Below are 15,326 nucleotides of genomic sequence, written 5' to 3' on the forward strand. Positions count from 1 at the left end.
ATACAAACCACAGTTTGAGATCATTTCTCTTCTTATTCACAATACCAGTGATGGCTAACCTTTTTGGCTCTGAGTGTCAAAAGCATGTGTGTATGCGCCCATAATGCTATGCACTTGCGCACCCTGCATGCATCCTGCCCCTGGGCATGGGTGCACAACCTCCATGCGCGACCTTCCCCCCTGCACATGCATGCACATCTCCCACATTTGCCCTGCATGCATGGCAGAGGCCCAAAAATCAGCTGGCCGGCGGAAGGACCATACGCATGCATGGTGGAACTGAGTTGGGGGGATGTCCCCACAGAGAGGGCTCTGAGCGCCACATGTGGCATGTGTACCATAGGTTCGCCATCATGGCTCTATACTTTCACAATCAGCCTCTCATTCCTTGAGATGAGATATTACTCTTTAAGGTCTTTGTATGCCTTTAAATGCTTCTTGGGCTAATGCCATTACTCAATACTGAGATGTCTTTAGTTGTGCAATGTATACAATAAAGATGAAATGTTTTCCAACACTATATTATGTACTTTGTTAATTGCTTTTCATTTTAATATTTGTTTTGTTCTGTTTCCAAAAATTACAGTAGGGTATGGTTGTACTCCACAATTACTAAATTAATAATTACAGTTTCCCTTCCAATGCCATTTCTTGATATCTATTGCATTTAAGAACATCTGTGTTTTATGATCATCTATGACCAAAATAAATGTGCTGTTTTAAGACAGTACTACAATATTTTAAACATTTAGCCGTTTACTGTCTTCCTCACCATTGTTTTCCAATTATATTGTACAAATTTTGGTTTTAATTGGCTCTGAATATATTATTGCCACTCAGTGGGGGGAAAAAGCAGAAATGCATGAATCAGAGACTTTGTGTGTGTGTGTGTGTGTGTGTGTGTGTGTGTGTGTGGTCAAAATGGTCTCAGGTTTAGTTGTGCATACCGTACTTCCTGCACTGTAGATTCCATTTTTGAAATAGTAAAAAAAAAATATGAAAGAAGTTTCAAAGTACAAATTTATTTAGAGAGAGGAAAAGACACCTTGTCATATTTACATGCTTAAATTACTTTCAAATGGAGTTTTAAACTTGTTTAGCAAATGTCAAGTTCATGGTTGGTCCACAAGGAATTTCGTGACTACAATGTTCAAAACAGCATCTCACAGCACACATTAAAGAGCAGGAGAGACTCTTGGTAGTATGTCTTAAAACAGATCTACAAAAGATTCTGAGTGAGGTTTTAACAGAAGGGGAAGGCTTTTGAAGAAAGTATATCACCCCAGAGGGCAATCAAATGAATCAGAAGCACAATTAATTAACTTCCTATGTGTCATCCTTGGAATGAGAGTTCCCTCCTGGAGTCTTTTTTTAGTGCATCCTCCAAAAATGAGTTGAAAGAAATTCCAAGAGAAAGCTAACCACAAGTCCCATAATCTTCAACAAAGACTTCACTGAATGAATTGGATATTATGCGAATTATAACTCACTTATCTGGAGGACTCCAGATTGAAGAAAATTGTCATATAATAAATTTTATTAGTATTAATTTATGGAATTTTAATTTTAAGCTATGTGTACAAGTTGAATCTCAGCCAAGAAAAGCACTTCTGACTGAATGAATACATTTATGAAGATCCATCCAGCAACATAAAACAACAACAAAAGAAAGAAAAAATACTACACATGAAAACCAATCATTTCATCTTCATTATATTTTACCACACGTCAGCTTTTAAAATGTAAGTTCCAAAGAGATCACTTCCATATTGAGATATCCCAATTTCATTAAACTTGATCAAAAAGAGTTCAAGGCAGCATACATTTGAACTGAAAACATTACCAATGAATTTATCAAATATTATCAAATAGATCAATAATATTATCACCCAGCTAGATGGAAGCACTTACCTGACCTTAACTAATCTTGAAAAGGTAAACAGGGTTGGCCTTAGTTTTTATTTGGAAAAGAGGCCACCAGAAAATCCCAGCTTGAAGATTAGACTGGGAAATTGACAAAACCTATGGAAGTAGGCAACACCAAACATCTTACTTATTACAATGTCTATAAAGCAATTGGGGATTGTAAGATTTTACTTATTTTACTCAAATAAGTAAATTTGGGACTATGGCCTATTTAGTAAATGAAGAATAATCATGATGAATTATGATTCATCTACCTTATTGTGTTTTTAGAGAATAAAAGCAAAATGTAATTCTAGAAGGAATGACTAAACAAGATGTGTTTTGCTCTTTTGGTTTCTATGTAGTCATACATTGAGTGGAATGAAATGAAATAAATAAGGGCACCAACAATATTGAACTTCACCCTACAATGTTGCCTTACTCTTGTTCCCAATCCATGTGTTATAGAGTCTTAAGTATTTATCAATTACGAACATTTTCAAGTAGTATTTTCTCCTCCATTATTCTGACATCATCCAAGGCCAGCTCCAGGCTATGTAAAATCTGTAATACATTGCCACTTGTTATGATGGAGGACAAGTAGGGTGACAGTGTCTATAAATAAAGGGGCATTTATTGGCCATTTCAAGTTGGTGTGAGCATCATTGTCATCCATGCAGGGTTTGTGTGTGTGTTTCAAAAATGTTAAGAGGGTTCCGCAGCAATGTGACAAAACCTGCCTCATTGTTCATATGAGCAACATACACACATTCACAAAAGAGGCAGGGTTTTTTCTAATTCTGTTAATGTAACCATCTTAATTGTATTCCTCCTGTAGATGCTGATGTTGGGCATGTCTACTTTCCTCTGTTCCTCTATCAGGCCTTTTCTGCAACCCTTCTGCTGTTAACTCCTAGAAGAGATGTGCCAACCAGGCCGCCAGTCTATCAGTGCCCCATCACTTGTTACTTTTTGCTAATCTTTACTTCCATAAAGATAAATCCATATTTAGAGCAAATTTTCCCATGAGACTGAAGGAATCCAACTTATGAAAAAAGGGAGAAAACCCCATCATTTGAAAATCTTACTGTGGTCTTGAAGCTTCAGCTTGGTCTGTTTGAAGTTTCTCTCCTCCTTCTACTTCCATTGTACAGTAAACAATACGGCTTGGAGCTAGAGACTTTAAGCCTTGAACTTCCATTATAACAATCTGTACAAGAAAAAACCCAGTAAATGTGCATTGACATAACAGTTTGAAAGATATACTCAGTACACAGAAGGCAATGTTACCATTGACTAAAAAGGTAGGTCTCACTCAGCTTTATAAAAATGTAAGATTATTGCCCCTTTATACAGTTCATTGATCATCTTCTTCCTTGCAACTTTGGATTAGCCTTTAAAATATGTTGATGGTTTTAAACATTGAGGAAGAAAATTGCTAAACATTGGAGACAAACAAGTGTGCTCTATATTCATGTGTACAGAGCAACCGTCATACTAAGCCTCACACTGCGTTTTAAAAATCCAAAAATCCTATATGTAGCAGCTTATACTACATTAGGGTTATATTTGTCCTGTCAGTAAATATATTGCAATGTATAATAAATGATTATAATATTTTAGGATCTAAAGACTACCGTGTTTCCCCAAAAATAAGACAGGATCTTATTTTCTTTTGACCCCCGAAATAAGCGATTGACCTTATTTTCAGGGAGGTCTTATTATTTTTGAGGTGCGGGAGACAGTGAGCGTGGTTACCTCATGGCTGCTGCTGTGTTGCAATCTTTTCGGGGAAGGCTTATTTTAGCACATGTGCTCAAAAGCCCAATTGGACTTATTAACCCAGGGAGTTCTCATTTTCAGGGAAGCAGGGTATTATAATACCTCTGTTAACCAACAGACTATAAATATTGAGAGTGTAATTGTGGATGCTTTTGGATATGTCTAGTGGCCACAAAGCTCTAAATGTATCCTTTTGTACAAATATTACTCACCAGCAAGGGAGGGACAATGCTGGGACAAATAAACAAATTCTTAGTTTGAATCCAAGAAAAACATATGAAAAACTAGTAATATTTCAAATATATTAAAAACACTGTATCGAGATCTAATCTGATACATAGCAACTGAGTATTAGTATAAACTACTGCATACCCAACTATTATAAGACTTACCTTGATCTGAGCATAGAACTATGAACTTTCACATATTAAAATAACACTCATCTCAAGTGCAAATCTGAATTGATTCCAAGATACCTAGAAGTAGCTAGGGCAGGGGTGTCCAAACTTGGGAACTTTAAGACTTGTGGACTTCAACTCCCAGAATTCCCCAGCCAGCATGTTCCCAAGTTTGGACACCCCTGAGCTAGGGGAAACTTAATCTTTAATTGACAGCAGAATGCTGCTACAACTGGTGGTCAAAATTCCAAAATTCCATTTATTCCTATTGCTGGGAAGAATTATGAACACAGTTGAGGTGCTAATCTAATGCCTAACCAGAGACATATAAAAATATTTTCACACCATTAAATCCAGGATGTTATCCATATCAACATCTAAATGCCCGAAGTTCCACTTCTGAGTTGAATTTAGTGTTGAAATGTATGTCACATGCTGCCTTAGTGGCTTGCCACTTCAGAAATTGAAATTATTGCCTTGAAGACAACAAATTAAATTATGACTCTGAAGGTGATTGTTCCTCAACTCAAATTCTTTAAACTGTAATCAATATCATCATGCTATTGGGAAACCATTGTTTTCTTGACTACAGAAATGTGCATTGTGATCAGGTCAACTTGCAGAGAGATTTCCCTGATTGAAAAAAGGCACAGTATCATTTCGTTTTCCTATGAAATGGGAGAAAAAGGAGAAACCGAACATTTTGGAAAACGTTTTTGCAAGGAAACACTTCTTTTATGCAGTTTTTCAAAAACCTCCAGAAAATATAGTTCACTTACTACATGTTAGCAATTTCTGTACACTTTGAAATTAAGTAAGTTAAATTCGTCCTTTCCAGTTATGAAAAGATAAATTGGCCAGAGTGCTTCTAGACCTACGGGTTCTAGAAATATTCTACTAGTTTTCCACTGCCAGAAAGCCACATAACATGTGATACAGGCAGCCAGTTCTAAGCATTTTATTTTAAAGTTAATACTTTTCTCTAAAATTATACTGGCATTGTAGTACTGGGAATCTAAATTGAAGCACATCTTCAAAGATTAGGAAGAAAAACAGTTCAACAGATAACAATAATTTGGAGAATACTGGCTTAAAATGACTCCTTTGGTTGCACAAATCGACACATAATAATATCTTTTAAAAACAATTCTGGCTTTCTCATTTATAACAGACTCGCATGTCTATTCAACCTTTCCTTTTCTAAAAAAGATAATCCTATGATAAAGATATATATATATGTATGTATGTATGTATGTATGTATGTATGTATGTATGTATGTAGAACACACACTCACACTCACACACACACAAACATGCATGGAAACCTACATATATACCAATTATATATGCTCTCTCACGACTAACGAGTTAGAAGAAAAACACATAAAAGCGGAGAGACCTGTCCCCTGATAACTTTTTTGATTTTGATTCCGAACAGGGGTGGGCTGCTATGGATTTGCCCGGGTTCGAGAGAAGGAGGCTCCACACAGCCCATTTTGGGTGCGAAGTAAGTGCAGGACATGCGTGGAGGCTTGGGGAGGGGGGAAAACGGGCCCCCCCGGAAGGCCTCCAGAGCCTGGGGAAAGAGGTTTTCATCCTCAGAGAGGCTTGTGGAAAGCCTCTGGAGCCTGGGGAAAGTTAAAATGCCCCCTCCTGCCTTGGTGCAGCAGGCTGACTAGGCCAAGCCCACCCAGCAACCAAACAGAGACCCGTTGCTGAAATTTTTGAAGCCCACCTCTGATTCCGAGTAATTCATCTTGTCACACTGATAGGTTGTGAAGCAGTGTGGGTACCCTTAGAGCAGTGATGGTGAACCTTTTGTGGCTCGTGTGCCAAAAGCGGGGGGAGCGCAGGGAGGTCGTGCCGGGTGTACCACACCCATAATGTTATGTGCACAACCCCAGTGCACATGCATGCACAACCAGCGCTTCCCCCCATTTTTGGTGTGCTTTTTTCACCCTCCCCAGGCTCCAGAGGCTTTATAGGAGCCTGAGGAGGGTGAAAACAGCCTCCCCCCTGGAGGCCCTTTGGAGGCTTCGGGAGCTGAAAAACCAGCCCTATGGGCAAACACCCATAGGTGTTCGGGAATGGACTTCTGGTTTGCTCGTAGGGCAGGTTTTAGCCCTCCGGAGCCTTCAGGGGCCTTCAGGAGGCTTCCCTGAAGGCTCCGGAGGACAAAAAAATGACCCTAAAGTCCGGTTTGCTCATAGGATCATTTTTTGCCCTCTGGAGCCTTCAGGGAAGCCTCCTGAATGCTTTGGAGGGCTAAAAGCGGCCCTACTAGCAACCCGGAAGTGACTTCCGGTTTGCTCGTAGGGTTGTTGTTTTTTGCCCTCTGGAGCCTTCAGGGAAGCCTCCTGAAGGCTCCAGAGGGCTAAAACTGGCCCTACGAACAAACTGGAAGTATGTTCGCAAATTTCTGGTTTGCCCGTATGGTCAGTTTTTCGCGCTGTGGAGGCTTCAGGGTGAAAAATGGCCTCAAAAGAAGGCCGAAGTCAGCTGGCTAGCACACACATGTTCGCTGGCCAGCTGACAGGGCAACGCCTCACGTGCCCAGACAAATGGCTCCGTGTTCCACCTGTGGCATGCGTGCCATAGGTTTGCCATCATGGCCTTAGAGTGATGCCAATGTCTGCCCAAGAAATATGGTGTTGTCTTCCTTATGAAACATCCCGGACTGAATTCTATTCTTGACTGAACATCACTTTTAATGTCTGTAGCTCAGTTAGCTTCCGACACCATTTACTTTGATTCACAAATAGCTTGTGAACCTATTTCAGATTTATGAACTGTAAAACAGTTCATGTTTGCAGCATAATATAGAAGTACTCAAGAAAATGGCATGTGAATTTAGCCCACAAGATCTGTTTACTCAAACTGCCAACAGAGTGACAAAGGAGGCAATTGCTTTATAGAACTAAATCCCATTACTACAAAATAATCTTTGTTCCTCTTAAAAAAAAACAACAACCATTCCTGCTGGAGTTGGAGCTAGTGGTCTACCCTTCACTTTCAGCAGCAGTGATTTTATTCTGTTGAAAAGTGTACTGGAGGTGACAAGTTGAATAAAAAAAGAAATATTTGCTGAACTTTTTCTCATGTTAACAGAAGAATGCAACTTTGCACTTGTATTATCTTTGAACTATAAGCAAAGCGTAATGAAGATACTATAATTTTATAACCAACACACATATATATAAAAGTTCAGTGAAAATATCAAGAATTTAGATCAGGAATAGGAAAAGATTAAAATGTTAGGACATGCTACATGTTTCAGACTTCTGGGGCAGTTATTTAAGCCTTTTTTAAAGGGTGCGTGTGAAGCAATGAAAAATCATATGTCCCTGTTAAAAAACATATTTTTGTGAAGCTTCTTCTCTGGTAACATTGTACTGCTAACTAGGGAATGCAAAACCTCTGCCAGACCAATTCTTGAATACAGGTCGTCTGCCTGGAATCCACATTGTATATCCGACATTAATACAATTGAGCGAGTCCAGGAGTATTTCATGAGAAGAGTACTCCACTCTTCTTGCTCACAATAGAATCCCTTATGCCACTAGGCTCAAAATTTTGGGCTTGGACAACCTGGAACTATGCCGACTACGGTATGACCTAAGCACAGTACACAAAATTGTCTGCTACAATGTCTTACCTATCAACGACTACTTCAGCTTCAACCTCAACAATACATGGGCAAACAATAGAGACAAACTCAGGGTAAATTGCTCCAAACTCAATTGCAGAAAATATGATTTCAGCAACAGAGTGGTCAATGCCTGAAATGCTCTACCTGACTCCGTTGTTACATCCTGAAATCCCCACGGCTTCAAACTGTCTACTGTGGACTTCACCCCAATCCTAAGAAGCCCGTAAAGGGGGCGTGCATAAGTGCACCAGCATGCCTACTATTCCTGTCCTAATATCCCCATTTATTTGTACTCATTTCCTTTGTTCATGTTCATGTTTATACTTATACCTGTTATCTTGTACATGTTTGACAAATTAAATATATAAATAGAAATAAAGAAAGAAAAGAAGGGCTAGCATTAAAGCAAAAATCTAGAGATCCTAGACTTTAAACTGAAATGCAAGTCCAGAGAACGTGGTTTTAGTACACAGAGTTGTACTGGCCTTCAAAAACATTAGCAGCATTCAGAAGTGCATTGTTGACAGGAATAATTTTCTTTTCACTTCCTCTGAATCCCAAATTCAAGAGATGTGTAAGGTTTGCCATATTTATCAAAGGAGACGAGAAATGGTCATAATAGTAAACAAAAATATGCATCCCTGCACAATAGGAAGAGGATTTAGTTTTGTTTTCATGCTAATGTACACATTCCATACTTATTATATCTACCCAGACACTCTAGTAGCAATCTGAAGAGCTGTTATTTCTGAATAGCTCCTAAGATAACAGATAATAAAAAGAAGCAAAGTGAAACAATTTAAACAAAATTCAGCATCTGGTCCAACAATCTTCATCACTTTTCTCTTGTGTTAAGATAATTACTATGCCTTAGAAAAGGTTAACATGACTTCAACATAAAGGATGATCTATTCAAATGAGATTAACCTGACATTAAAGGCACTAAGTTTGCATGCTTCCTTTTCTAATCATTTTCGGAAATTGCTTTTAAACTCCTTTTCAGCTATTAGGGACCTTTGGATAGACATGTTTTAAAGAATCAGGTGAATTTCCTTCAAAGGCCTAGCAAAGGGAATTGTAGCTACAAGAACTGGAAAAAATGTGGGGAAATAAACAGAAACAGTAATTAAAACTTTGATTTTAGAAAGTTACAAACTAAGTCCAGATAAATTTGAAATAGGATTTTGGAATTAATTATACATAATCCTTCCCATGGAAAACATGTATTTCTTTTTATACTTTAAAAAAAAACAAGACAAGACTTTAAAAGTTGGACACTAAAAAAAATCTAGGGGGGATTGGAAATGAAAGAAAAGAAATTAAGTTTTAGGATTTAAATAATGTCCTAAAGATCAAGATAGTTAAAAGTAAAAAAGTAAAAAAGTAAAAAAGAAGGAATATAAAACTGTTTGATTTGAACCATGTTAAAGTAGATACATTGTTGTCTCTGGTAATACTTAATGGACTTTTAAAGTCCATTAGGTCTGAAATGATAAAGCTTCATGTATTTGTTTATAAATAAGAAATAGGACAGGAGGAAAGGGATTATTTGTTGAATTTTAAGAAGTGGTAAGTTATTAAAATTGTTTAGACTTATGATAAAGAAGAAAGTCATTTCTTTATATATTTCTCTTTTCTTTATTTTTTATTTTTTCCTTTATTCTATATTCTTATCCCTGTCCTATTTTTCTTTTTCTTTTTTTTTTCTTTTCTGCATCTTCTCCCCATATTTTTTCAATTTTTTAGTTTGCATAGTGTTTTACTGTTAGAATTGTAACCTTTAATAAAATGATTAAAAAGAGAGATTAGCCTATCGCTGGCAGATAATTCAAAATACCAGATAAATAGCACACTTCTAGGAATTTTTAAAGGAACCACAGTAAACAAGTCCAAGGAGTTAGGAATATTCGTAAGTAATTTAAATGTCAACAAGTATTATATGAAAAATATACTTACCTCTAATGTGAATGATAGCACCACATCCGATTTTGACAGTTGAACCTCATTTTCATCTCCTATGTCCAAGAAAGCAGAATTCTGTGATCGCTTTAACTTCTGTAATTTAAACTCTGGTCCACCTTTAGAAACCGGAAGACTTTCCAAATTCGCCATCAGCAAATTCACTGAAGACCGTAGTTCTTCTATATACATGTACTCCATTTCTTTTGCTATAAACTCTGGACATTTTCTTTCCTTGAAAATATTTTTGAAAGTTCAGTGTCACTTTAGGTTCTAAACTCCTAGACAGATAAACACAACCCTGATTAATTGGTATCTTGTTTAATGTAAATATAAAATGTATCCTTTAGATTATTAACCTGAAAAACTACAGAAGCCACTTTAAAGTGTCAATTAGATCATAAGAAACAATGTATCCCAAATAATGCAATTCAATTTAGAAATGTTCACAAAATAGAAAAGGATTGTAAGAAACAAAAATGAAACATTCTGATAATAAATCCGAAGTAATGTAAGATGACAGATCACCATTTCTTTAGCTCAAACCTAGTAGTATAATTCAAAATGTAAAAGTATTTCCTCAGAAAAGAAAGGAATGACTGGATACTGAATCATTTTGCTTTTATGGCAAGTTTTAATACCAGCATTTTACTCTACAACTCATTAGTACTTAAAACATTCTCCATTAAACAGAACAATCAAAATATTTCTCTTTTGTATCACTGGTTCCAGGGTCATATAATAATAATAAATCATAAAATAATCAAAACTGATCTGATTTCTGGGGTTATCTGCTGGAAATAGATGTCAACCATTTTATATGTCTGCAATTCTTTCCCCAATTTCTTGATTTGGCATGATAAACTTTGCCATGAAATCTGAAGCAACAGAGTCCAGTTAACAGTCCAGCTGTTAACTAGTTCAGTTCAGTTCAAGAGAACTGAAGCCCAAGCAATATTAACATATTTCTGGATTACCTGATGTTGTATCATCATATATAGAAATATTTCGTTAAAAAAATCCTATTGACACATATAACACCAATGGCCTATTTTAATCCCCAAAGATATCTTAGGTGTCTCCATTATCCAAGTAGGGCTATGTCCATATATTCTCTGGAACTCTTCAGACTGTGCAGTGGTTATATTGCTTTTCTTTTAACAATAGCAATAGCACTTAGACTTATATACCATTTCATAGTGCTTGACAGCCCCTCTCTAAGCGGTTTACAAAGTCAGCATATTGCCCCCAATAATCTGGGTTCCCATTTTACCAACCTTGGACTGATGGAAGGCTAAGTCAATCTTGAGCTGATCAGGATTGAACTCCTATGAGTAGAGTTAGCCTGCAATACTGCATTCTAACCACTGCACCACCATGTCTCTTTTCTTTCTGCAATTATGTATGCATGAGACTTAGCGTATGGTGTCAATTAAAACAATCACTTCCAAATTATACCTAGCAGTGGTGGCATTTCCAATAGACAACTAAACTATTCATTTAGCTGACTATAGAAGAACCTGAAGCTTGATTTTTGACCTGTTTTGCCCTCACTCTTTTCCTCTTTTCTCCTTGAATGCCATGTCTTTTGATTGGCAAACCTAAAAGCAGAAATTGTCAAACAATTTATGATAAGGTTAGTTTACCAGTTACAAAAATGTGCCATCTATTAACAAGACCCACAGCCACTAGTAGTCATCTATCAGAAAACAAGATTTATCCAAATGAACTGAAAAGGCAAGATGAGGAGGACAAATGCAAGAAAATGCTGTTACAAATCCTTGTAGTTTGTTCCATTGGCTGCATGGGACTTTTCCCTAAATAATCAGCTCCAAACCTATTTAGGAAAATTTCTGCTCCTCAAAACCAAGAAATTCAAACTTACTTTTGCCATTTGATCAGCCATTTGGAGGCGCCCATCAAGCTCTCGTCTGATCTGGGCAGCTTGCTCATCTGCATTGTCCAGCTTGCATGAAAATTACAGGAAAAAAAGGGGATGGGAAATGTTCACAATATTAAAAATGAAATACTAAACAAATATAACTTATCTGACATTTTCATAAATAAAACAACTGAGAGAAAATAATAACAGGATACTATCACTCTGGATTTTTTGTTTGTTTAAATCTTGTAATCTTATTATATGATCTATGGCCGTGGTGGCGAACCTATGGCATGCATGCCAGAGGTGGCATGCAGAGCCATCTCTGTGGCTACATGTGCCATTGCCAGCTGCTCTTCTGGTTTCCGGCATGGCCAGTTGGTATTCGCAGGGGCCGAAGCGCTTGAAAATGGCCTGAAAAGTACCCAAAAAATAGGCCCCCCAAAAGGAATGCGCACCAGCCAGCTGGTCTTGGGGTTTCCGGCGCTCCGGCACATGCATGCACGCACAAGCATGCACATTTCAGTTTGGGCACTCATTGTGCAAAAGGTTTGCCATCACTGATCTATGGCTATGGTAAATAATACAAAACAGACTTTAATGAAAAAGGCATAAAATATGGAAATTTTTTATCCTGCATTAGAAGCTTCCCTACAAATTCTACAATAAAAGAAATACAATTTTACGCACAAACTACTGAATTCTTCAATCAAAACCAAATAAACACAAACACACATATACATAAAAAGGGGCAGTGCGAAGTACAATTGGCCCTGGCTGGGGAGGTGGCACCAGGGCAGTACAGCAGAGGAGGCAGGGCAGAAGACAGCTATCAGGGTGAAGGTTGTAGTTGTGGAGACTGTGCAAGGCCTTGTGGAGATCTTCTTTCTTCCCTACTGTTTAAATGTCTAGAAAACTATTCTTGAGAAGGCATCCAGTATGTAAAGTCATGAATATGTTGATGATACCCGACTATCACCAAGTCAGGTTGTGGGAGAGATGTTGTTGATAGCTTAAGCCACTGCCTGGAGGAGAAGCTGAACTTGAAGCGAAATAGCATGGAAGTAATGTCTGCATGCTGATGTTCTTTATGTTACAGCTATACCATGGGCCTTGTACTAATTACCATTCTTTTACAGGTCTAATTTAGTGCTGGTTTTAACAGGGCCACTAATCCAGCCTGAGTGAGCTTGACCTATTAGTTGGTTCAGAGAGAAAGCACTCTTAGTCCCCACTTCTGAGAAGTGGGGAGCTGAAATCAAGAGATGCTTTTTTCAGAAACAGTGCTAAACAAGTGTCCCCATAGAGATCCAATTGCTGTTTTCTTTGACAACATTCAAGAGGATGCTGGAAATCATATTGATCTAGGCAGCATTTCAACTATAGCAGCAAATTTTTAGCATTAATTCTTACCTTATTTTTATTTCCCTCCTGCTATATTGTACTTGGACTTGCCGATTTTTTAAAATTTTCTTCTAAAATGTTTACTGTATTTTAAGATTTATCATGGACATCCCCAAGAATATGCAGTTTAACTATTTACAGGATTTAGACTATAGATTGTAGATGCACAGGTAATCCTTGACTTATTATCATAATTGGGACCAGACCTTCTATCACTAATTGAGGCAGTTGTTAAATGAGTTGTGCCTGATTTTATGACCTTTTTTTGCTGTAGTTGCTAAGTGAATCACATGATTATTAAGCAAATCAACATAGCAAATGAAGCTTTCTCTATTAACTTTGCTAGGTGGAAGTTGGCTGGGAAAGTCACAAACGACATTGCAACCATCATAAATGCATGCCAGATGTCGGAGGTCGACTTCCGGTCCCTGCAGGCGACGGACGTTTTGTCTGCCACTTGTCTTCTCGGTGGGCTCCGTTTGGAGCACAGAGGACCTTGGAGGGGACCCCTGCCACAGGGCAGCTTGTTGGAACCCCCCAGACTTGGCGGCAGCCAGTGGGGGGTTTTCCAGCTTCGCCTCAGGAGCCAGGGAGCAGAAGGGGGGGCATGCTTGCCCCTTCGCTGAATGGGCTCTGGAGGAAATAAGCTAATCAAAGGAAGTGTGGCTGAAATGTTGGTTGTGGAGGATCCTTCAACTATCGGTAACGGATAAGCAGCAGGCTATCGTAAGTTTCTGTTCAATCTACTTTAAACCGAAGATTGGAGGGGGGAGTTTTTCTTCTTTAACCCCCCCCCTCGGACAAAGCGGCATTCAAACTCTCTCTCTCCACTTTGGAATGGAGAGAGAACAAAGGCTGACTTGCCACTCAAATTAACTATGTGAGAAAGACTGAAATCACAGTTGCAAGAGTGCTTGCTGAGCTGTTTTTTAAAAATTAAAACTTTTGCTCTTCTCCCTGCAGAAAGGAGGAGTCAAGATGGCTCCCCTCCATTCTCGTTTCTGTACTTATAAATGAAGTCTGCCTTTTGAAACCACCCTGGGAAAAAATGATAATTTCTGGCATCTTTAATATCTCCCTTAAGGGTGCTCCGGATCTCTTCTGCTTCGTGGACTGTCTGGATTTGATTATTTGGTTTTTCCCTTCCTGGCGTACCTCTGTGTCTTGGAACAGTGAAGGAGAACTAACTTTTTATTTTCAGATTTGCCTGCTACCCTGGACCTGCCCGGCTGCGCGCTCCAATGACGCCATTTTCTTTGTAAAAGATTTACCATCTCTGAACTTAGACAATGGGACCTAAGAAACCACCAACGGGCAAGTCACTTTCAGCTCCTGCATCGGTGACTTCCAGCTCAAGTACCCAGCAGCCGAAAATTACTTCATTGCTACAAAAAGAAGCGGCTGGAGAAAGTTCAAAAGAATTATCTGTCAACCAAATGTTTCGGGAAATTATGAGAGGCCAAAACGAACTGAGGAAGGAAGTGGCAGACCTCAAAAATGAACTCAGAGGGGTACAATATAACACAACAGAAAATAAACAGAGGATTGCGGTACTGGAGGAGGGGCAGCTGGGATGGAGGAAAGGGTTAAGGAGGTCCGTAAGGGAAATTTAGAACTGGAAAACTTTATGGCCAAAACAGAATTGGAAAGAATGTCTTTTTTTCTCAGGTTCCAGAATCTACCAGAGAGAAAATGAAGATCTTAAAGATATTATGAGCACAATTTTAGCAGAATACCTTAAGAGAAACAAAGAGTGGATGTGGTGGGATATGGACCTGGTCTATAGAATTAATTCAGCATATGCCAGAACTCATAATGTTTCAAGAGAGGTACACGTTAAATTTCTCAGGAGGACCACGAGAGATGAGGTGCTAGGGGCCCAAAGGGAGGGACCTCTAAAATACCAAGATAAAGAAATTACCATTCTTAAGCAAATTCCAAAAAAGATTAGAGGAAAAAAGGAGGAAGTATTCTTCCTTATCAAAGAAACTATACAATAGAGGAATTTGGTTCAGATGGTTATTGCCAGAAGGAATGTTGATTTTCTGGGAGGGAAGCCGAATTAGAATTAAGACAGTGGACGAGGAAGAGGCTTTTATTAAAAAACATTTTTCCCTCCCAGAGGACGAAGATAGCGGAGGTGGGGAAAAAGGCAGCAACGTACAACATATGGAGAAGGGGGGGCCATGGCTCCACCTGGGGGCAGGGAGGAGGGAGCAATATCGAAAAGGCTCAGGTCACAAAAATAAATATATCTGAAATATTATTGTAATTGTTGATATACTAGAAAGTGACAAAGAAAGAGATGATTGAACACATTGTTGATATAAAGTAAGAATTCTGTTTA

At 38.3% G+C, this 15,326-nt stretch overlaps 1 protein-coding gene across 13 annotated transcripts in view; it reads right to left on the reverse strand.

Annotated features, from left to right (window-relative positions):
* The window catches only part of CADPS2 (calcium dependent secretion activator 2), a 364,417-nt gene that overhangs the window by 229,302 nt on the left and 119,789 nt on the right, over positions 1-15,326 (reverse strand). For all 13 annotated transcript variants that reach the window (XM_081957016.1, XM_081957023.1, XM_081957020.1 and 10 more), the window contains exons 4-6: positions 11,579-11,659; positions 9,691-9,927; positions 2,994-3,115 (exon numbers count right to left, since the gene is read on the reverse strand). In XM_081957016.1, coding sequence (XP_081813142.1) covers positions 2,994-3,115; positions 9,691-9,927; positions 11,579-11,659 — 440 coding nt within the window. The remainder of the gene's footprint in view (positions 1-2,993; positions 3,116-9,690; positions 9,928-11,578; positions 11,660-15,326) is intronic.

The sequence above is a fragment of the Natrix helvetica genome (genome assembly GCF_964273705.1).
Source record: "Natrix helvetica genome assembly, chromosome: 6".
Taxonomy (NCBI): domain Eukaryota; kingdom Metazoa; phylum Chordata; class Lepidosauria; order Squamata; family Natricidae; genus Natrix; species Natrix helvetica.